The sequence below is a fragment of the Numenius arquata genome, chromosome 7, assembly GCF_964106895.1.
Source record: "Numenius arquata chromosome 7, bNumArq3.hap1.1, whole genome shotgun sequence".
NCBI classification, from domain to species: Eukaryota; Metazoa; Chordata; class Aves; order Charadriiformes; family Scolopacidae; genus Numenius; species Numenius arquata.
In genome coordinates this window covers 32,722,833-32,746,361 of record NC_133582.1, presented here as the reverse complement: position 1 = coordinate 32,746,361, position 23,529 = coordinate 32,722,833, and the positions used below count along the sequence as shown (strand labels likewise).

At 49.0% G+C, this 23,529-nt stretch overlaps 1 protein-coding gene across 1 annotated transcript in view; it reads left to right on the top strand.

The window, feature by feature from the left end:
• Positions 1-22,250, top strand: part of COMMD1 (copper metabolism domain containing 1) — a 94,414-nt gene extending 72,164 nt beyond the window's left edge. The window contains exon 3 of the mRNA XM_074150803.1: positions 22,119-22,250. Within this exon, the coding sequence (XP_074006904.1) occupies positions 22,119-22,226 (108 nt within the window). The 3' untranslated portion in view covers positions 22,227-22,250. The remainder of the gene's footprint in view (positions 1-22,118) is intronic.
• Positions 22,251-23,529: the final 1,279 nt, after the last annotated feature.

The window sequence follows — 23,529 nt, the reverse complement described above, 5'->3', positions numbered from 1 at the left end:
CAGAGGAACCTGGACAAATTGGATCAATGGGCCAAGGCCAATGGGATGAGGTTTAATAAGGCCAAGTGCCGGGTCCTGCCTTTCGGTCACAACAACCCCAGGCAACGCTACAGGCTTGGGGCTGAGTGGCTGGAAAGCTGCCCAGCAGAAAAGGACCTGGGGGTGTTGGTGGACAGCCGGCTGAACATGAGCCAGCAGTGTGCCCAGGTGGCCAAGAAGGCCACCAGCCTCCTGGCCTGTATCAGGAACAGCGTGGCCAGCAGGAGCAGGGCAGTGATGGTGCCTCTGGACTGGGCACTGGTGAGGCCTCACCTCGAGTGCTGTGTTCAGTTCTGGGCCCCTCACTCCAGGAAGGACATTGAGCTGCTGGAGCGTGTCCAGAGGAGAGCCACCAAGCTGGTGAGGGGTCTGGAGAACAAGTCATAGGAGGAGAGGCTGAGGGAACTGGGCATGTTTAGTTTGGAGAAGAGGAGGCTGAGGGGAGACCTCATTGCCCTCTACAACTTCCTGAAAGGAGGGTGTAGAGAGGTGGGTGTTGGCCTCTTCTCCCAAGGGAATAACAACAGGACCAGAGGAAATGGTCTGAAGTTGTGGCAGGTGAGGTTTAGATTAGATATTAGAAAGAATTACTTTACTGAGAGAGTGGTCAGGCACTGGAACAGCCTTCCCAGGGAGATGGTGGAGTCGCCATCCCTGGAGGTATTTAAGGAACGTGTAGACGTGGCACTTCAGGACATGCTCTGGTGCCCGAGATTGTTGGGTTTGGATTTTGTGTGTGTGTGTGGTTGGACTCGATGATCTCAAAGGTCCCTTGCAACCATGAAGATTCTGTGAAGATAAACCCAGTGAGGTTAAAAAAGAAAAAGCCAAGTCTGACGTTGTCTGTAACTTATTTTATTGTTTGCAATCCAGCAATGTCTTCAAACGTCCATCAGTTCCTCTGCGACAGCACAGGGTTCAACAGTGCTTTAGAATTTTCTTCTGGAAAGCACCTCTGGGGGGTTTTTTGGCAGTGGTGTGTGGTTCTGTGTTCATGGCGCACCAAAGATGGGTTTGATTTCTTGGTGTGACTGACTGGCTTGGTTAAAAGGTACTTTTTTGGAAGTCACTTTTTTGGTGCAGGGGATGCTTATGGTACCTGGTGTCCTCCCCTGCTCTGCTGCCACAAGAGCCACAAAAAACCCAAACAAAAGCCCATTGCTGCCACCACATCGGTTCGAAATGAGAAGCTGAGGACTGTAACATCAAGATAAGGTATTTTATCAGCATTTAATTACAGCCCTTTGTTAAACGGGTGCATACAGAAGTACCACAAACCCATTAAAGGGTAATGCCAAGTTCTCATCAAGAAGATGTTTCTCGTTGGAGAATCAACTGAAGGAGGCCAAAAATGCCATCTTCACTCCCTCTTTATTTTAGGAGCTCATTATAGCACAAACACTGTTTTCATAACCCGGGTTGATATTTTAGAAAATATCACTGTGGTAAAATTTTCTTTACATATCTGCAGCTTGTTTCCAAAACTGCTAATTGGGCCTGTGGGGAGAGAAGTTATTCCAAATGTAAAGCTGCTTCCCAACATACTTCATCTCAGGATAATCCTTTTATCCAAGGAAATTAAGGCACATTTTATAACATCCAGCAGTATGTTACCAAGTCTACAGGGGAGAAGAATGAAGGCACTAAGCCCAGCATGCCACCCGCTTCCGTTTGTCTTAGAACTTCTTAGCTATTTATCAAACTTGGTTTTCTATTTACAAGTGATTCGGTCCTCCTGAAGGGGAAACGCCGCCTTTGGCTTTGCGTCAAGCGTAACAGGTGCGGGCTGGTGCCGGTGTCCCCTGCACAGACCTTGCCGGTGGCTCTTCCTTCGTCTGCAGCCCTCCCTGCTAGTGGCTTGGAGGCTCCGAGAAATTAATCACGGCATCACAGAACCATTTGGGTTGGAAGGGACCTTGAAGACCATCCAGTCCCACCAGGCCCTGGACAGGGAGGGACACCTCCCACCAGCCCAGGTTGCTCAAAGCCCCGTCCAACCTGACCCCTCCAGGATATAAATGGCAGCTAACATGGGTTGGACACAGCTTTGCTAATTAATATGATGCCAAGATGAGGGCTTTTTTTAAATCTCCGGAGGGGAGGCAGAATGATGCTTGCGAGAAGGAGTCGTTTGGGTTGTGTAAACCTCTCTGAGCTACGTGTGAGCTGTAAAGGCTTGCGAAGGAAGGGGATGCCAGGGGTGCAAGAGATGGATGGCCAGTGAACGTCCTTGCTTGACATTCAGCAGCAGTGCAGATAAAAGGAAAGCTTCAAAATGGGAGGAAATAAACCTGAACATTTAATTATTTACTGCTGCTGCAAAATCTGTGCTAGCTCTTGTCTCCTAACCTTGAAGAAAGACGTAATAGACGTAGAAAGACATGATAGGCATTAGCAGGGTGAGAAGAGGTGTGAAAATCCCGTGGGCAGGGAGGGGAGACAGATGTTCCCTGTTCTCATCACCATTTTTTATTTTATATTCAGGCTTCTCTTTGCTCCCCAATCCCCCAAAATAGTCCAAATCTTTCCATGTCGTTTCCACTACCTCCCAGCCCTCTGGTAGGACAGTGAGCAGGGGAACTGAAAAGCAAGATATTTAAAACAGAAACAAGTATTTTTATTCCTACAGAGCAGAGTTAGTCCTGGCTTTGTTAGTGTCTGTTGGCCAAAGCGCAGCAGAAAGATGCAGCCGTCGGTACAAACCCCCAGGCTGGCAAGGAATAAAAAGGCATAGTGCTTTGATGGTGGAAAGGAGAAGAAAAATGTACATTTAAGGACACAGCCCCGCCCACAATTTTTATTATACTTCCGCTTTAGGACAGCCGTCTACAGCCAGGCAACAGCGCTGAGTAGTGCCCGTCCTCCTCCTGCTCCCTGAGAGTCCTGGGGTTTGTAATCTCGCTCTTCTCCTGCCTTCAGTGACGGCACAACCCATTTTTCTCTTACCCGAGAGCTGCTACAAACGCTGACTTGGTTCTTGTCCCTCCGCTCAAGAGCTGAAGTAAGAAGACACAGGATGGTGTCACTGCATCCTCATGGCCATGGTGAGGACCACAAGGCAAGGTTCCTCAGTGCTTGGGTCTGTCTCCCAGGAGGACACTTTAGTCTGATGGCAGGAGCGGGGAGGAGGTGACACATGGTCCTTCAGCAGGAGCAGGGGCCTTACATCTGCCAGGGGGAACCCGTCACAAATCTTGTGTTTTGTTGATGCAGGAGGAGAGGGCTGCGGCGTTACAGATTTACTGCCCATGGGAAATGCATCTGTTCTGCTCAATGCTGATACCCAAACTGTGGATGCAGACCCAAAAAGCAAGGTTGCTGTTGTGGAGAGAAAAAAAAAAAAAAAAGAGAGAGACTTCTCCTCTGCTTCAAAGAGACAGAAAGCTAAATGAGCTGTTCCCATCATCTCCATTTTCCTCTGGAGAAGTGGTTAAGTTCTTTTACATTTCATCGCCCTCTCCTCCTCTTGTTCATGGGGAGAAAAAGAAAGAAAGAACCAATTAAATATCTGACGTGGAGGAACTGCAGCGTTTCTTTGTGCAGAGGTATCTCCAATTCTCACACGCTTATTTTCATATTCAGTATTCATATGCCGAGAGGATCACTTATTAATTGTTAAGCGACTGCTCGGCAATGCAGTTATGGAAATGATTTCTACTTCAGTACCACTTGCCCTTGAATTGAGAACAAGAGGTCAAACAGAATTAGATAACTTTCCTTTGAATCTTTCCTCTTTCTGAAAAAAGACATGGTTCAACACGGTGCCTGTCAAGAGGGCTGTGGAGAGCCGGTGTCCGTGGCAGGGCTGGTTTGGGGATCGTATGGGAACTGGTGTCCTGATCTGTCCTGGTTGGACTTGCATTTCTTGCATTTCTGGGTCCTGCCTTTCGGTCACAACAACCCCAGGCAACGCTACAGGCTTGGGGCAGAGTGGCTGGAGAGCTGCCCAGCAGAAAAGGACCTGGGGGTGTTGGTGGACAGCTGGCTGAACATGAGCCAGCAGTGTGCCCAGGTGGCCAAGAAGGCCACCAGCCTCCTGGCCTGTATCAGGAACAGCGTGGCCAGCAGGAGCAGGGCAGTGATGGTGCCTCTGTCCTGGGCACTGGTGAGGCCTCACCTCGAGTGCTGTGTTCAGTTCTGGGCCCCTCACTCCAGGAAGGACATTGAGCTGCTGGAGCGTGTCCAGAGGAGAGCCACCAAGCTGGTGAGGGGTCTGGAGAACAAGTCCTATGAGGAGAGGCTGAGGGAACTGGGCATGTTTAGTTTGGAGAAGAGGAGGCTGAGGGGAGACCTCATTGCCCTCTACAACTCCCTGAAAGGAGGGTGTAGAGAGGGGGGTGTTGGCCTCTTCTCCCAAGGGAATCATGAGAGGAGCAGAGGAAATGGTCTGAAGTTGTGGCAGGGGAGGTTTAGATTAGATATTAGGAAGAATGACTTTCCTGAGAGGGTGGTCAGGCACTGGAACAGGCTGCCCAGGGAGATGGTGGAGTCGCCATCCCTGGAGGTATTTAAGAAACGTGTAGACATGGTACTTCAGGGCATGCTCTAGTGCCCGAGATTGTTGGGTTGTGTCTGTTTGTGGGTGGGGTGGGGTTGTGGGCGTTTGGTTTGGTTTTGGTGTTGGTGTTCTGGGATTTTTGGGGTGGTTTTTTTTTGTTGTTTTTTTGTTGGTTGGACTCGATGATCTCAAAGGTCCCATCCAACCAAAAATATTCTGTGATTCTGTGATTCTGTGACTTGGAAACAGATGCACCCACTGTGGTGCAGAGCTTGTATCCCATCGCCTCTGCTCATTTCTAGGGTGAATTTTGAACTAGCAGCTTGAGTAAAACAAAGCTGTAACGTTAGGGGAGGCAGAGAGAGCTGTGTGGGCAGAGCCCACGGCCCCACGGCTTCAGTGAGATCCTGTCCTCCCACGCTGATCCCTGCAGGATTGCACCCACAGCTCCGGCTTTCAGTGCCAGCCTTCACTTTTCCTCCGGCACAAGGAGAGAGGCTGGGGAAAAAAAAAAAAAAAAGAAAAAAAAAAGAGGAGTTACGTATCATGCACCGAATATTAGCAAGGACATATTCTGTGTTTAAAAAAAAAAGGCAAAGAAAAATGCAAATCTGTAGCTTCTCCGTTTTTTTCAGCAGAGAGCTGTATTGCTCCAGCCGTCCCTGCTGGCACATAACGCTGATATTTTAGTGGGTTTGATCCAAAGGTGACTGAAGCCGGTGCAGAGATTCCCGGTATCTTTAGTGGGCTTTGCAGGCACCCGGCGGGAGCTGCTCTCCTGATGAGAAAGGGGAGTGCGAGGCTCGTCCCCAGCAGTAACCGCGGTGTCAGAGGGGCCGTGAAACGGGCTGCCCTCCTGTCCGTGGGAGGTTTCTCAGGGCGAATCGAAAATCAGCGGTTTGCATTATAAAAGAAATGAGAAAAAAAAAATACCAAAAATGAAATAAAACATTTTTTTTTCCCAATTTGGCTTTTTCTCCCTTGTAAGTTCATACATTTGAATTGCTAAAATGAAACAAGTGTAGTTATTTTGGTCCCGCTGAGAATATGTGTTTGCAGTGGCAGAGTAATTCTGAGTTGTCCTTTTGTCCCCATAAATTCTATTTTCAGATCATCGGAAAGGGTACAGATAAATGCCGTAAAAACAGCAAAAAAAAAAAGCCTGTTTGGCCTGACCACTTTGTCTTGTTATACATTTTAGGAAGGAAAACCCAGCTGAAAGTGTGCAGAACTGCAGGCACATTGTCAAGCCTTTGGTAAAGTGTTTTTGTATTTTTAGATGAACCCTTTTGCCCAAATGAGAGTAATTTTTCACTCTCCATTTAGAGGCTCGTTCAGGTGTAATCCCAGATTTGTGTGTGTCGCAGCGTGTGCCAGGGACAGAGGGGGTGTGTTTGTGTGAGGGGACGGGGATGATGCTGGTGGGGGTGTCTGCCTGTTTTGCACCCCTCCAGGTGGGAAAATACCCTGGAGAAAACGGGTGCCTGGCATCACTGTGATGCTACAGACATGGCCTCCCGGGAGAGATGGGCATGAACAGATGCCCTTCAAAAAATTACATTATGAAAAAATGCCATTTTGTGGGCACAGACATATTTGCTGTGGCCGGGTTGTACTGATCTAAGGGCTTGGGGGCAGGAATATAGAGAATCTTTGAATATTGGGCTTTCTGCGGGCATTGGAGCATGGATGGAGGGCAGCCCTGAGGAGAAGGACTCGGGGGTGTTGGTGGGTGAGAAGCTCAACATGAGCCAGCAACGTGCCCTGGCAGCCCAGAAAGCCAACCCCATCCTGGGCTGCATCCCCAGCAGCGTGGCCAGCAGGGCGAGGGGGGGGATTCTGCCCCTCTGCTCCGCTCTGGGGAGACCCCCCTGCAGTGCTGCCTCCAGCTCTGGGGCCACCAACATCAGAAGGACATGGACCTGTTGGAGAGGGGCCAGAGGAGGCCACGGAGATGCTGGGAGGGCTGGAGCCCCTCTGCTGTGAGGACAGGCTGAGAGAGTTGAGGGGGTTCAGCCTGGAGGAGAGAAGGCTCCGGGGAGACCTTAGAGCCCCTTCCAGTCCCTAAAGGGGCTCCTGGAAAGCTGGGGAGGGACTCTTGATCAGGGTGGGGAGCCATAGGAGGAGGGAGAAGGGTTTGACACTGAAAGAGGGGAGATTGAGATGAGATGTGGGGAAGAAACTCTTTTCTGTGAGGGTGGTGAGAGCCTGGCCCAGGTTGCCCAGAGAAGCTGTGGCTGCCCCATCCCTGGAGGGGTTCAAGGCCAGGCTGGATGGGGCTTTGATCAACCTGGTCTGGTGGGAGGTGTCCCTGCCCATGGCAGGGGGTGGGACTGGTTGATCTTCAAGGTACCTTCCAACCCAAACCATTCTGTGACTGCCCGTTGCTGTTTGGAGATGTGAACTAGCAGAGGATCTGCATGGCCTTTACTAACCACTTGCAAAACTTGCAGTGACCAAAATAAACACGGTTGTGCTTTTTGTGCAGCTCCACGTGCTGAAGGGCTTCAAGCCCTCTGCTCCCCTCCTCCGTGTCAGGCAAGCCAGGGGCCTTCTAGGCCACCGGGCAAGTGCACACACTTCAGAAAGGAGGAGAAAAGAAGGTTTTAAACACCTCTTATTCCAAAATGATGATTCAAAGTCATTTTAGTCTTTGGTCTCTTTGATCAATCCAGAGTATTGGAGACCGGTTGGAGTGGGAAAGCCGAGATCTTCCAGCCGTTGCCACCGCCGGGAGCCAGCACTGCCCGCTGTCACGGAATATAAGGCTGCTTGAGCTGTCTTAGGTTATTAATTTCCACTCAGCTTTTACATTCAGCTTAATACTTTTAGGCAGGACGTTAGTGGGCACTTGAATCCTTTATGTGAGGGGTAGACAAAAGCATGTGGCGAGCTGGGAGGCAGCAGGAGATGTCTGCTTTGACCACGTTCTTCAGGCTGGAAGCTGATAGCATCAGGGTCCCGCGGCACACAGCCTCCTAAAGGTCAGGTCTTCCCTGCTCAGGTTTTGACTGAGATTATTTTTAAATGCCGATTACTTAAACCGTGTTTGTGTAGTTGGTACAAAAGCAATTCTTAGCCCTGCAGCTCATTCCTGTTTTCCTGCCAGTGGCAGTAATGGAGAATAACGTGGGCGACACCGATTTGAAGAAATAAAGAGTTAAGTTAAAAGCGCAGAAATTTCCTTGTGTAATTAAGAGTTAACTAAATGCACAGTCTGCAAACTGTAGTCTTGGAAATACCCTTTAACAGAAACAAGCCCCAGTGGCACACAGGATTTGATGTTATAATACGGTACCTTATGATATATTTAAGAAAATAGTAGATAATTATCACAAAGTAGTTGAAACTTGATTCTGAAAAAGACTCTCTTTTTCTGTGATGCTGAATGACTCCCATGTTAGATAACAGGGACGTTAAAATGTAGTGAATATGAATTCCAGGTCTGATTAATGTTCTCACTAGAGAAGCTGCATTTGGGGTAAAAAGAGAAGATCCTTCCAGAGAGGGCTCTCTTTTTCTCGGGCTAATTTCTCACTGCAGTGAGGTGCTCCAAGGCTGAAGAGCGGAGTCTCACACTGGGCGTTTGGAGATGGAACGTGGGCAGAGGAAGCTGTAGACGGCTCTCCCCGCTCAGTGAGCAGGCTTAAAACACCCCACCAAGCAGAATGTGGTGCAGGAAAAATGAGTACAGCCACCAAACAGGATAGAAATAGAAAAATGCAGATCAGCACAGGAAGGAAACGGTCAGAAGCGAGGAAGGATGTTTGCCCTCCAAGGTCCCCTGCGGGGGACTTCTGGAGGGAAGCACATCACCTTGCGGCGGTTCCACTGAGAGACTCTCTGGTGGGTCAGAGCTGACACAGCAGAGCTGGCGTCGGTGGTGCTGGAGCTTTCTGGTCTCTGGTGCCCTTGTGAGCAGCAGGGAGGGGGGAGCCGAGCCCAGCCGGAGAAAGGTGCGATTAAGGAGTAAGATGAGAACCCGATACCCTGCCAGAAATACACTGTATTTCCTTTAGTTTTTAAACACACGTGTTTGATTCAAATCTCACAGTGAGGCAAAGGTAATGTAATTTTATTTTAATGCTGTCTTTATATGCTTCTGTGTACAGTTCGGTGAAACTTGCAGGTATCACTGTATTACATTTTCTTTTAAAACCTCTTAAGCCCTGCCAGGTATCTGCTGGCCTGCACTAGGGCATTCACATGGAGAGAGACACAGACAGATGTTAACCAGGATATTTCAGCCTCTGTTTCCCTAAGATTGCATCCTATGGCAGACACTGGAATTGCATAGGATCCCCAAAAGCTTTCTTCTAAAGAAGGAAAAATAATGTGAAACTTTCAGACTAATTTACACTTTTAGGGTGATTGGGGATGGAGTTCCAGAATTAATGTGATTCCACATAAAGCTTTTCTGTATCATCTCCCAAATGGGAGTTAGACCAGTGATAACTGGCCTGTGAGGGTGGTGAGAGCCTGGCCCAGGTTGCCCAGAGAAGCTGTGGCTGCCCCATCCCTGGAGGGGTTCAAGGCCAGGTTGGAGGGGGCTTTGATCAACCTGGTCTGGTGGGAGGTGTCCCTGCCCAGGGCAGGGGGTGGGACTGGGTGATCTTTCAGGTCCCTCCAACCCAAACCATTCTGTGATTCTGTGATTTCCAAAAATTGACCACAAGCCCCTAAATTTTCCTTTAATAAGCCTCAGCCTCGAAGAGTCCCAACTCTCTAGACTTTATTGCCTCTTTCTTGTTGTAAGGAGGAAGCAGCCATGCCTGTGGGAGGAGCAGGGCTTTCTCCTCCGTGTGCACACGAAGGGATTTAAATCTCTGCAGCCCATCTGCACAGGGGTCTTCTAAGCTTGCCTCATGGACACAAAGTCTGTGCAAGGAATAGTTGGAAAGCAGATGCATTTCTTAGTTGGTGAATTTAACTCTCCGCTTGTTTACACCTTCTGCTGTGTAACAGCTGGGCTGGAGACCCAACCGCAGTTGCAAACCAGCGTCACCAAGGAAGTTTCAGTGGACTAAGCGGGTGAAGTGATTTATTTTGCGTGCTGTTGCACCTAATGACTTCAAGCCAGCCAAGCAGCAGGAGAAAAATGCACCTGTTAAAGATTAAACATCCCACGCTTGTTGGTTTGGGGTTTGAAAGAACTCTTTGAGTTCAGCTGTGTCTTCAGAGACGCTGGGGCTCCCCTGGAAACAGCCTTGATGTGTTTCTGTGTCAGAGCAGCGGCCGTAGGGGCAGAGAGGAGTTGGGTGAGGTTATTTTTTGCATTACGTTTTTAAAATCAGTTTAGATACAGAGATGTCTCGCTGTTCATTTCCACGCCAGGGCTTAGATCGTAACACTTCTTGTTCTCTTGCCACAACTCCATTCCCATCTAAAGAAGGCAATAGCGGCGGCGGTGCCTTTAGTTAGGACTACCCGACCCTACATTTGGTGGCCTTCAGCTTTGACCAGCTGGCATGGTCAGTATTTCCCTTGCCAAGATGAATCCTTCCCCAAACTGGTTTGTCCATCTCCGAGAACAAGACTAGGAGGTAAAAACGTTCTGGGGGTTTCTCCTTAAATATATTTTCATATAGGAAATGCCGTAATGTTTTTTGGGGAAAAAAATGCTGGGAAATAGTAAGCTCAAGGCTTACAGCAAGGTCAGGGACGTGCCTCTTGGTGCCCTTATGAAAAAAATAAATTGCCTTGAACAAGTTAGGAGCCTCTGAAAATATTAATTGTCCATCCTTGATAGAGGTTTTGTCCAGAAGCTCAGTTCCTAGAGGATTTTGCCTGAATGGAGCACGTCCCAGAGTGGAAATGCAGCCTCGGGATGCTCTGGGCGCTGCTGTTGGTACCCGGGTCTGGGTTCGGGCTGAAGCCCAGGCTACCCAGGGGTAGGACACCGGGCACTGCAAGGAGGCAGGAGACAACCTCATGCCTCAGACACAAACGTGCGACTTCCCAGCGTATTTCAGCCCGCAGAGACCCGGCGCGGGGCTCGGGGAATCTGGCCACAGCGGAGCCTTCCACCGGCGTTTCCCAGCAAGATGTTCCCCGTCTCCTGGGCTGGCACCCAGGGGCAGATGCGGGTAAAATCTACGGCGAGCCGTGTGCTCACAGCCACGGGGGGTCGGAGCAGTGTGGAAAAGGTACGGAGCGCTGTGAAAAACACCGTAGGTTTCTGAAAGATGGGGTGGATGTCTCAGCCTGTGGCTGCACTGGAGGGATTTGGGGTTCCGTGTCCCTTTGCCTGCTGACCAAGTGTCGGAATGAAGCCGATGCAGCTTCGTGGGGATGGTTGGCTTTGCAGCCTCAGCGCTGGTGCTTGGTGTTGGCGGGTGGGACTCAGGAGGACAAACCAGGCTATTTTTAAACAATTTTTATTAACGCAGTTCAATCACTGCACGTGTGTGCAGCTGGTTGACTGCAGGGTTGGGGAAATCACTGAGAATTCCCTGTGAAATTCAGAGTTTTAAAATTAGTGACTTGAACTGTGAGCAGACAGGAGGCCAAAATACTATGTGTGTTATATGCATTTAAACATAGACCGCTCTTCAGCGAGGGAGAGCCATAAAGGGTGTCCCTTCTGTTAACTTCCTGTGAGGGAAGTGACTGCAGCAGATTTGGAAAGACGTTTTATGGGGTCACTTGAGTCTCAGCTACTTGAAGACATTGTAAAGAGTTGGTGCTGGCAGCCCAGAAAGCCAACCCCATCCTGGGCTGCATCCCCAGCAGCGTGGCCAGCAGGGCGAGGGGGGGGATTCTGCCCCTCTGCTCCGCTCTGGGGAGACCCCCCTGCAGTGCTGCCTCCAGCCCTGGGGCCACCAACATCAGAAGGACATGGAGCTGTTGGAGAGGGGCCAGAGGAGGCCACGGAGATGCTGGGAGGGCTGGAGCCCCTCTGCTGTGAGGACAGGCTGAGAGAGTTGGGGGGGTTCAGCCTGGAGAAGAGAAGGCTCCGGGGAGACCTTCAAGCCCCTTCCAGTCCCTAAAGGGGCTCCTGGAAAGCTGGGGAGGGACTCTTGATCAGGGAGGGGAGCCATAGGACGAGGGGGAAGGGTTTTAAGCTGAAAGAGGGGAGATTGAGCAGAGATCTGGGGAAGAACTTCTTTTCTGTGAGGGTGGTGAGAGCCTGGCCCAGGTTGCCCAGAGAAGCTGTGGCTGCCCCATCCCTGGAGGGGTTCAAGGCCAGGTTGGATGGGGCTTTGATCAACCTGGTCTGGTGGGAGGTGTCCCTGCCCCAAGCAGGGGGTTGGGACTGGATGATCTTTCAGGTCCCTTCCAACCTGAGCCGTTCTGTGATTCTCTGGTTCTGTGATAAAAGGGAGGAACCAGGTCAGCAAGGGGCAGTCGGTCAGAGAAGCCCACATAAAAAGTTACAAAGAGTCGTCCCGACATGAGAATGAAATTTGCATTCTGTCAACCAGGTATTTTTTTTTTTTTTCTGAATTTTGTTGGCACCAGCAGAACTGTGGCTTTTCTAACCTTACCTTTCTGGCCACAGCGAATTCCTGTGTGAGGTGGTTCAGCATTTGGGGTGTTTGAGTGAGTTTTGCCCTCGGAGGAAAGACACGGGCAGTGTTTTCTCCAAAAGAAGTGAAGGTTTGGGCTGATCAGTGTCAATAATGAATGAGCAGCATCCGGGCGGCATCTGGAGCCCGGCGGTTATGGCTGAGCGCTCTTTCAGTAATGAAAAGCGGTAGGAGATGGCTAATCACAGGCACAGGGTAATTAGCCACGTGGGATGTCCACCGTCATCAGCCACTGTGCAAGCGGGGGGTGGGAGGGCGTTTGTGGGGGGGGAGCGTGGGACAGGACCCCCCGCGATACAGGTCTTGGGCAGGGAGAGCCCTCAGGGCGGGATGCTGCTCTCTGCCCAGGGTAGGGGGAACACAGAAGGTTAAAGACGCTTGAAAAAAGGAAAGGGGTACAAATCAAAGTGATTGTTTTAAAAAAATCGAGAAGAGAGGAAGTTGGAAGGCGTACAGGAACCAGTGCAGGTTAAGACACTGGTTTGGGAACAGCAGAGCCATAGAGAGGGTATATAAAGTGTCCATAAAAGTGATAAGCTGTCTTTTTTTTCTTGTTAATTCTTTGTTCTCTTCTTGTCAATTCTTTGCTGTGAAACGTGTAAGAATTATAGTGTACGCTTCCTTCTAATTAGTTATACTGATTAAATTATGGTTGGGTTTGGTTTTTTTTTTCCCTGTAACACTTTCTGAAAAGAAATCTGTGCTTCCACAATACAGCAGATTAAAGCGCGTGTGTCCCTCTATCCATAAATACTTATTTTTCACATCAGGTAGAAAATCCCGGGCAGACTATTTTCGGGAGGTTGATAGACAGTGTCAGAGCAATGGCATGACATTTGCTCTGCAGTGTCAGAGACCTGGTCTGACGCTCCTGGGATGACTCCAATTTCTGCAATCCTTTATCTGTTTAATCTGTGATATTACAGGCTCGATGTTACATTAAAAGTATTAAAAAATCTACAAGCGGGTTAACTTTTTTTTTTTTCCCGATGGGGATGTAATAATCATTTGCTTAAGAGATTCTTGGCTCACGTAATACCAAAATAATGTAGAATTAGAAGGCACTTTCAGTTCCAAATATTTGTGCTTTATTTTATACAGTATTTATGGAAATGAATTGCACTTTCCCTTAGAGTTTTTGAAGGCCACAATTACAGGTTTGTTGCGAAAATAGCTCTGAATTGAACTAAAAATAATGAATTTAGTATTTTCAGAGATGTGGTCAGATGAAGTCAGTGGATTGCCATCCATTCCAATTTTTCAGGAATTATCTAGACTTTGCTGTCATTATCTTATGCTCCAGTGTATCTTGCAGAATATTAATGAATCTAAAAATAACTTCTGAGGTTTGCAGCAGGATGACAACTGATGCAGCGCGATAGGAGATGCGACGCAGCATCTTGTACTTTTATCACCTTGCATTGGTTTGGGGCAGCCCAGGGTTTGGATTTTTTTCTTTTTACCACTTACCAGGTGTTCCTAATCTGAGAATCTAAGCAGCAAAAATAAATTTCTCATGAACACCCGACAGGAAGTATTTCCACTTAGCGTGAATCACTGAGTTCCGTGTGTTCTTAGCCTGATTCTTGAAGAAGGAAAAATAAGCTCAAATTCAGTATTTTTCTTCTTTTTGGGTCATCTTTTCCTCCTTTTGAGAACATTGTCACGGTAACTTCGGCGTTAACTTTTATTATTATTTTTTTTGATCTGCATAAGTTACGTGGATCATTTCTGTCCCCTTCCTCCCCCAGTCCTGCCAGGAACGGTGTGAGCAACTCGTCCTTGGAGAAGCAAACCAGGGGCTTGTTGAGTCGGAGAAGCAAACCAGGGGCTTGTTGATCAAGGTTTGGTTATTTTCTGCCGTCGAACAGCAGGATAGCAAATTCCCCCAGTAACGAGTAAGAGTAGTCTACGATGAAGGGAGGCTTCTGCGGTAGAGCTTGGCGGCATCATTGCAAAAATGACATTTAGAAGTGCCTTTTCCAAGGAAAAAGCATCTTGCACTGTTCTGAAAAAGCATCTAATTTCCAGTTTGAATTTTGGGTTATGTTGGGATTTTTTTTAATCTCTTTTTAATCTCTTTCCTCTTGGCTTTTTTGGAATGGAGGAGGGTGTTTGGAATTTTTTTTCTTTTTTTTTTTTTTTTTCTTTAATTAAGATTTGCATTTCTTTCTCATGCAAGCCTCTAAGCAGGTTCAGCTAAACCTTGAAGGTGATATCTTATTGTTTCTCTGTGTGATAGAAAAATAACTGACCAGGAGCCTGCAGTTAATACCCTCTGGCAGTGGCCGGCGTGACAGGGGCTATTTGCCAGCTTCCTTTGGACAGCAGAGCCAGGGGCTGCGCTGCCCCCGCTCCCAGCAGCACTCCTGCCTCGAGGAGCGACTGACTGAAGCCACCTTCTGCTTTAAATCTATCCACTTAAAAATGAGCCAAGTGACCCCGACCGAGCACTTGAAAGAGGTGTGAAGGACTTTGGACTGGTTTGTATTTCCTGAGGTTGGAAGGGACCTCTGGAGATCATCTAGTCCAACCCCCCTGCCAGAGCAGGTCCACCCAGAGCAGGTTGCACAGGAACATGTCCAGGTGGGTTTGGAATGTCTCCAGAGAAGGAGACTCCACCACCTCCCTGCACAGCCCATTCCAGGGCTCTGCCACCCTCACAGCAAAGAAGTTCCTCCTCATGTTTAGGTGGAACTTCTTATATTCAAGTTTGTGCCCATTTCCTCTTGTCCTGTCCCTGGGCACCACTGAAAAAAGACCGGCCCCGTCCTCTTGACACCCTCCCTTTAAATATTTATAGGCATTGATCAGATCCCCCCTCAGTCTTCTCTTCTCCAGACTAAAAAGACCAAAGTCCCTCAGCCTCTGCTCATAAGAGAGATGCTCCAGGCCCCTCATCATCTTTGTAGCCCTCTGCTGTACCCTCTCCAGCAGTTCCCTGTCCTTGAACTGGGGAGCCCAGAACTGGACACAGTGCTGCAGATGGGGCCTCCCCAGGGCAGAGCATAGGGGAAGGATAACGTTTCCTCTCACTCCAGATAAGCAGTGTCTTGGCATGCATTTGCAAAAGTGTGGAGGAAAAAAAAAAAAATCCAGGCTCTGGATTGAGTCCAAAATCAGTGTTTTGTCTTTTCCATTTAACGAATACGTTGGAAACCAAGTGCCGTGTATTTCTGCTGGAGGGTGTTGCTGGGGAGGATGGCTGGGCTTTGCGTTCCCGTGCGTGTCCGCTCCCAGGCGATGCCGGCTGAGCGTGTCCCGGCCGGGGGGGGTGTCCGAGGGACCAGCCCATCCTGCTGCACCCCAAGGCCAGGCAGCTTCCTCTGGGGTCGCCTTATTTACCCCCCTGCTGGCTTCTCTGCAGCTTCATTTGCTGGTATTGTGAATGGTGAGACGTTAATCTGGTGTGACTACATCGCTGGTTGAACCCCAACCCTGCTGCTGGGGCGTAAGCGAAGCCCACAATCTCTTCAGTGCACTTAGAAGAAAAGCTGAAGGTGGTTTTTAGACAAGTGTTTACAGAGATTGTTCTGTTTGAAATAGGATGGTTGGCAAGCTTGTAATGTCTGTAGCTTCATATATCCTTGCGTTTCTTCTGAATGTGAGGTGTATATTATTCCAACACATCACTCTGCCTGGAATCCCCCAAAGGCAGGTTCTCATTCTATGGATTTCGGTACTTTTTTCCTGTGGGGCCATGGCAGTGGCCTGTCACCTCCTGCCATCGCTCGTTGGGAATGGTGGTGGATCACCACCGCAGGACCCCGATGGTCCACCACCATCACCGGCAAGCGATGGTGGGAGGTGACAGGTCCTGCGGTGGTGATCCACCATCACCGCCGGCGAGGGGAAAGAACAGGCCTGTCCCACCAAGATGGGGTGGGACACTTCATTTTGCAGCACCTCATTTTGCAGCAGGAGGGTGCTGGGTGTGCTCGCTGGGGAGTTGGCAGCATCCCTGGAGGAGTGGTGAGACCCGGGGGGCTGGTGGGGGGCTCTGTATCTCCTGCAAGGCTCCTGCCAAGCTGCCCCACGTGTCCTGCTGCAGATGGGAAGCACGGGAGCCAGAGGCAACCTGTGGCTGACTCCAGGGCCACCACCTCTTCTGCGGAGGAAACCAGGGCAGCTCTTCAGGTGGAAAACTGTACATGGTTGTCTCCCGGCATATTACGGTAGATTATTGCGTCGTTGTGGAGGTATTCCCTGCTGTTCTTGCTGTCCAAGCTAACATCAGAGAGGTTTGACAGTCATGACCCTGGAGTCTTTATTTACCAGTGATGCAGTTAATTACGTAGGTAATGTATACCCGGTACTTTTCCTGGTTAAGAGAGGAGGTAGGAGATTTGCTTGGCTGCAGAATATTCAGTGGTCTGGAAGGAAAAGTGACATGGATTAGTAAAGAATTTGCTATTTATTGCTCAGCCACAAGGAACTCAGCAGTTGTTAAAAAGCAGCAAAATTTGTTTCTATAGGAAACCTTATGCCAGAAATGTGTTTGATTGACCCTTTCACACATCTAAAAAGTGGAGAAATAAGTTCCTTTTGATTTTAAGCACGTATCACTGAATGGTTGGGCTTCCACCCAAAAAAGGCAACACTTCTGAACTTTACTACTTTTCTTAATAACTCTTACTGAAATTCTGGCCTGTGCAATTCTTTTAATTAAGAAAAAACCCTCTGTAAGTAAAGCACTTTGCTTACCGCAGTATCAAAATCTATTACTGAGGATAACAAGGTTTCCTTGATACAAAGCAAACGCGTAACTGCAGATACAAAGCTGTTTTATCAATCAGGCCTTTCCAAAACCCCTTAATGACTTTGTTGACAAAAAAAAATTGGGAAGGCTGAAAATTACTGTGGGTCCTGAATCACAATGAAAGGTACCAGGATGTTTGAAGCCAAGCTGGGTTTCTGGGGACATTACAGATTTCATTTTTACTTCTGCTTTCCTGGTAGTTCAAGATTTGATAAATTCTTTACAAAGAGCTGTTAATGATCTTATGAGCACCACATCAAGTTAGAATCACAGAATCCTAGCATCAGTTTGGTTGGAGGAGACCTTTAAGATCATCAAGTCCAACCATCGACCCAACACTGCCAAGTCCACCACTATCCCATGTCCCTCAGCACCACATCTGCCCAGCTTTTCAATACCTCCAGGGATGGCGACTCCACCACTGCCCTGGGCAGTCTCTTCCAAGGCTTGACAACCCTTTCAGTGAAGAAATTGTTCCTAATATCCATCCTAAACCTCCCCTGGTGCAACTTGAGGCCGTTTCCTCTTGTCCCATCGCCTGTTCCTTGGGAGAAGAGACCGACCCCCCCTGGCTACACCCTCCTTTCAGGGAGTTGTAGAGAGCGAGAAGGTCTCCCCTCAGCCTCCTTTCCTCCAGGCTGAACACCCGCAGCTCCCTCAGCCTCTCCTCACAAGACTTGTTCTCCAGATCCCTCACCAGCTCCGTTGCCCTTCTCTGGACCCGCTCCAGCCCCTCAATGTCTTTCCTGTCATGAGGGGCCCAAAACTGGACACAGCCCTCGAGGTAGGACCTCACCAGTGCCCAGTCCAGGGGGATGGTCACTGCCCCAGTCCTGCTGGCCACACTGTTCCTGATACAGGCCAGGATGCTGGTGGCCTTCTTGGCCACCTGGGCACACCGCTGGCTCATGTTCAGCCGGCTGTTGACAAAGATGTGTCTTTTACGTGTGGGCCTGGTGCATTGGCTGGTGGTATCCTGTCATGGGGCGTTGTTGAGGTTTCTTCTTCCCTCCCGGTTACTCGGGACAAAGTCTGGGGTTCCCAGTTTGCTGCAGTTCTGCTGCTCTTCCACTTCCACATGATCTGAAGCAGTTCTCCTGCAGGCCCCTCTTGGTAGTGGCAACCATAGGTCAGTGGCCTCTGGGACCCTAAATCAAGGAGCTGTGAGGGGACTTTTTCCCATGGGACGTGGACCCTGTGCTCGCTCTGGACGGAGGTGAGGATGGGCACACAGCGTCGCTGTGTTCTCTTTGTGTAGGGTTTTGAAATGTGGCTGCTTTTTATATGAAATAGTACCTCCCCGGACAAACCCTGCGTTTCTCCGTCTCAGTTCTTCTAGTCGGTCCACGCGAGAGTGTGGGAACTATTAGATACCATCCAGTCCATCCAGTACTCATCGGAAGGTTTTAGCTGCTTTACAGATAAAAGTATGCTTTATGGGTACACTTACCCCTTGTATAAAGCGGCATGAAGAGACTTAGTGTAATCCAGGAGTGTCCTTTTGCTCAATTTGCGTTCCTTTTACCTGACAAAACCTGAAGAGGAAAAATAATTAAAAAAAAAAGAAAAAAGCCTACTTACGCCTTAGGCTCATGCAAAAGCATCTCCGCCAGAGCCTAAGCCCCGACATCAGCTGAGGCAGAGCTGGGGGGCTGCGTGGGGAGGTGTGTGCCCGTGGGTGGGGGTGGCACGGGGTGCACGGCGGTGGCCGGAGAGCCGCAGGACTCAGCCGGAGCTTGGCCTTAGAGTCCATCCTGGGGAGGGCTCTGACCCAGAGCTGCGTGGCGTGGCGCTGCCACGCGGTCCGTCAAAGGTGGAGGTAGATATGAGCCAGTGGTCATGGCATGTGTGTTGAGGAAAGAGAGGCTGGGATACGGAGAGAGGAACTGGTTTCGGACATGGTCTGTGAAGCGGGACCCGTAACGTGTTACATCTAGATACTGGGATTGTTGCAGGTTGATGAGAAACGCTTCTGCAGTAGCTCTTCTGGGAAAGCGAGCTCCAAACTTTTCTCCAGTCAGGCCTGGGAAAACAAGGTTGCTAAAACTGGGGGGATTTAGCAGGGGGAGGTGAAGAGGCACTGGCTTTGCGGTCCCAGTCTGCACCAGCCGTTGCACCAGCTGAGCTGACGCTGCCCCGTTTCTGCTCATTCCAGCGGAGAAGGGTTTACTCCAGCAAGGGGCTAGGGTCTGGCTTCACAGCACCTTAGGGGTTAACGAGGGGATTGCTTGAGATTTGACTTTTCCAGTGCTTCCTAGCCAAGGAATGTATAGAGAGATATTTCAGGGTTTAGTTTAGGCTTTATCTTACGCAGTCTCTTGCAAACGCATCTTCTTCAGGCAGATCCAACCTAGATTTTTTTTTCAATGCACTCCTAATCAGACAGGAAACTACAAGAAAGCCCACCCCAAATGGAGCCAAGCTGTCCAAGTCACAGAACCCCAGGCTGGCAGGGGCTGGAAGGGACCTCTGGAGATCACCTCACCCAACCCCCTGCCAGAGCGGGGTCACCAGAGCAGGTTGGAATGCACCCAGGTGGGTTTTGATTGTCTCCGGAGAAGGAGACTGCACAAAGCCAAACGTTCCTCACCGAACGTTTTCTTTCTGTGCAGTGACCAGCTGTAATTACGCTTTGCTGTAATTGTGCTTCACAGAGGTACTTTGTACAAGGTATTTTCCATAAGACATGTTGATAACCATTGTCAAGGACAAGAAAAACCGGTGCGAGAAAGCTCTTTCTTCCAAGTCCTAGATGTCCTATCTGTGTTGTTATTGATCTTGAATATTTAATGCTACTTTTGTGATGTTTTGGAATATACTAATTAATATTTTTTTAATAATGTACTAAGTAATACTATAAATTATTTTTTTAAAAAACCCATAACCTACAGTAATAGTTTCCAACAGGGTGTTGTTTATGAGAATAATCGCTTGCTCAGGCAAAGGCGTTTCCTTGTAGTCGTTTGCATATTCTACGTGGTATATTCTACGTCTGTATTTTCTTTTTCAGACTGAGGGGGGATCTGACAACGCCTATAAATACTTAAAGGGAGGGTGTCAGGAGGATGGGGCCGGTCTTTTTTCAGTGGTGCCCAGGGACAGGACAAGAGGAAATGGGCACAAACTTGAATATAAGAAGTTCCAGCTAAACATGAGGAGGAACTTCTTCACTTTGAGGGTGGCAGAGCCCTGGAAGAGGCTGCCCAGGGAGGTGGTGGAGTCTCCTTCTCTGGAGACCTTCAAAACCCACCTGGACACGTTCCTGTGCAACCTGCTCTGGGTGGACCTGCTTTGGCAGGGGGTTGGACTAGATGATCTCCAGAGGTCCCTTCCAACCCCATATCATTCTGTGATACTGTGGTATATATTCAGCTACATGACTATTCCTGAACTTTACTGATACTTCATTCAGTCAAAGTTCTCCTTAATTCTACACCACGTTTTCTAATCAGAAGCACATGCGTACTAAATACAGAACTTGCTCTTTTCCCCTTGGACTTTTGGCTGGTTTGGTCATTAGCAGATAAGATAAGAAACATTTCAGGAAGACTTAACGCATCCAATGGCAGCTACGGGGAGTGACTCACCAGCACCTCAGTACCAGCATTAGGGCAGAGACAGTGATATTTGAAGACAAAAACAAGCTCGAAGTGCGTGGTGCTCTCATTGTACTTCTTTCTTAGAAAGTTTCAAGTTTTAAGGTTTAAAACCCCATTTTGATTTCTGCCTTGAACTTGTGGTAGTTCCCCGTGTGACTAATGTCTGGGACAACCTTTCCACGCACTTCACAGGCTCGGCTTTCCGATTGCTGACTTCTGGCACCTCCTTTTTCTCCCGTTCGTGTTCTCCTGGCAGTGCCCTTTGTGCTAATTGCCCACAAAATGATCCCCTCGCTGCCTCTGCCGGCGTTTCGGTTGGTAGCTCACTTGCTGGTTTGGTTCTTACAAAAAATGAAACAACCCAGGAATCCCCGGGAGAGCGAGAGAGGGTAAAAGGTAAAACTATCCCTGATGCCTCGGGGAAAACGCTTGTAGCGCTTCTAAAATGTGCTGGGTAAAAAATGATGGGTTTAATTTGTCCAATGATTTTATCCTCGTGTATTAGATATTAATTCCATAAATGTAAAGAATGAAGTTGCAGTGATTTGGGTACATGCTAACTGTATGGAAAAAATGTATTTTGAAATAATGATAGAAATTTTAGTCTGGTAGAAGACATATGAGACCTGGAGGTGCCCTTCTACTTTTATAAGCACCACAGGGTCTGTGTTACATACAGAAATTCAGTGGTTATATAGTGATTCCCGCGGCTAAAACTATTCCGGTGTCTCACGAGGAAACCTCCCTCTCTACTGGCTGCACTTGATTTTTCAAATATTTTCACTTTGTTCCTCTGTCACTGATGGTGCTTCACCTGAAACAACCTTTAGTGCACTCCCAGTCCCGGCACTCTCAAACGTTTTTTTCTGCCAGAATCACTACAGGAAATATTTTGTAACTATAGACACACCAGCAGGTAGGGCTGATGGACCAGAGAGCTCAGGAGGCCTTTTCACATTGGTGTTTAGTAATGAGTTCCAGATCATTAGAATTTTATATATATTTTTTTATATTTTCTTCTTTTTTTTTTTTTTTGGTGTTTGTAGATATTCTTTATTTTCTGGGCCTTTGGCAAGATCCTTTTACTGTATCCCAATATCCATCCTGCCAGAGAATAACTACTTCTTAAGATGTGGCAGGACTTCTCAGAGCAAATCAGTGCTGCTTCTTCACTTGCTTCTACATTCATATTGGCATGTGTAAGAGAATATAAAACTCTCCTGAACTTCCAGACTGGAATGTCCTGTACAAGACTGTGTTTGGATTCTCATTTTCCCCGGTATTAAGTCTGGTTTTGTATGTGAGGAGCTTTGTGCGGTGGCTCCAACCACCCTGCAGTTCCCAGCAACAGCTTTGGGGATCACCAGATTGGAAAGAAAAGTGGAGGTCTCAGATACAATTCAATTTCTACAAGTTTTGTGGAAGTCTGCAGCTAAGGAGAAACCCAAACTGATACCTCCATTGAAAGGAAAGGGGGGCACGGCTCAGCCATCCTGTGTCCTCTTTGGTGGCTGCTGGCTGGCTCTTCCGTGGTGGAGCCAGCCTCGGGGTCTGCTGAGGTTAAAGTGCTACAGGAAAAAAAGGGACACAGGACACAAATCATCAGGAAACCAGAACTCCCTGTTCTCCCCCTGTTGTACGCCTGAAAAACTGTCATCTCTCTCAACCATTGTTCTTGCACTTTTGTTTTGTAGGAATCGGAGTTTCTCTGCCTGGAGTTTGATGAGGCCAAGGTGAGCCAGATGCTGAAGAAACTCTCGGAAATAGAGGAGAGCATGACTTTGTTGACCCAGAGCACTTAACCAAATAAAGAGATTGCGACTCAGAAAATGAATGGGACTCAGTACTTTGTCATAATTCCTGTTTCTGCACATCAAATAGGTAATGATTGTTAAATCCGGGTTAGAACCGCACAGCGCATCTGTAACCAACTATGGGTTTGCCCAGGCACGGCAGGGGAGAAAAGAGGAAAAGAAACAGGCAAACCAGGAGGGACACACGTTTATCCTTCCAAAGCATGGGCCGTGGAGGACAAATCCGCCCGTGCGGACTCTGCCTGCGCAGAGCTTAAAGCCAGGGAGGAGGAAGGGCAATGAGTTCAGGGGGCAGAGACACAAAGGCACGTTTCTGTCATTGCGATCCTCTGTGCTGCTGAGGGTTAAACAAACAGTCACCAAGGGTGTGAAGTGGCCGACCTTGCTGGCCCATTGAGTCACACCTTCCCCCCACCAAAGGCAACCAGGGCACAATTTCCACAACCAGGAAAGAGCTTCTCTTGGGCAGTGGCAGGTGATGGTTTCCCAAAAGGAGCAGCATTTTGGTTCATGCTGAGCACCTGCCTGATCAAGCGACCTGCTGGCAAGCCTTCAAAGCCACTCCTGACCTGCTTCCCTAAAGAGTGTCCACCTCCATCAGCCTCCCGGCTCTCCAGCTGGGGTGGTGCAGCCCTGGCACCCAGCTGCACGCTGTGTTTGAGAGGACGGGGCTTTGTCAGGGCACAGTTTAACTTGGCTGCTCTTAGTCCTGGTTGTCATAGAATCATAGAATCACAGAATGGTTTGGGTTGGAAGTGACCTTGAAGATCAACCAGTCCCACCCCCTGCCCTGGGCAGGGACACCTCCCACCAGACCAGGTTGATCAAAGCCCCCTCCAGCCTGGCCTTGAACCCCTCCAGGGATGGGGCAGCCACAGCTTCTCTGGGCAACCTGGGCCAGGCTCTCACCACCCTCACAGCAAAGAAGTTCTTCCCCACATCTCATCTCAATCTCCCCTCTTTCAGTGTCAAACCCTTCCCTCTCCTCCCAGGGCTCCCCTCCCTCATCCAGAGTCCCTCCCCAGCTTTCCTGGAGCCCCTTTAGGGACTGGAAGGGGCTTGAAGGTCTCCCCGGAGCCTTCTCTTCTCCAGGCTGAACCCCCCCAACTCTCTCAGCCTGTCCTCACAGCAGAAGGGCTCCAGCCCTCCCAGCATCTCCATGGCCTCCTCTGGACCTGCTCCAACAGCTCCATGTCCTTCTGATGTTGGTGGCCCCAGAGCTGGAGGCAGCACTGCAGGGGGGTCTCCCCAGAGCGGAGCAGAGGGGCAGAATCCCCCCCCTCGCCCTGCT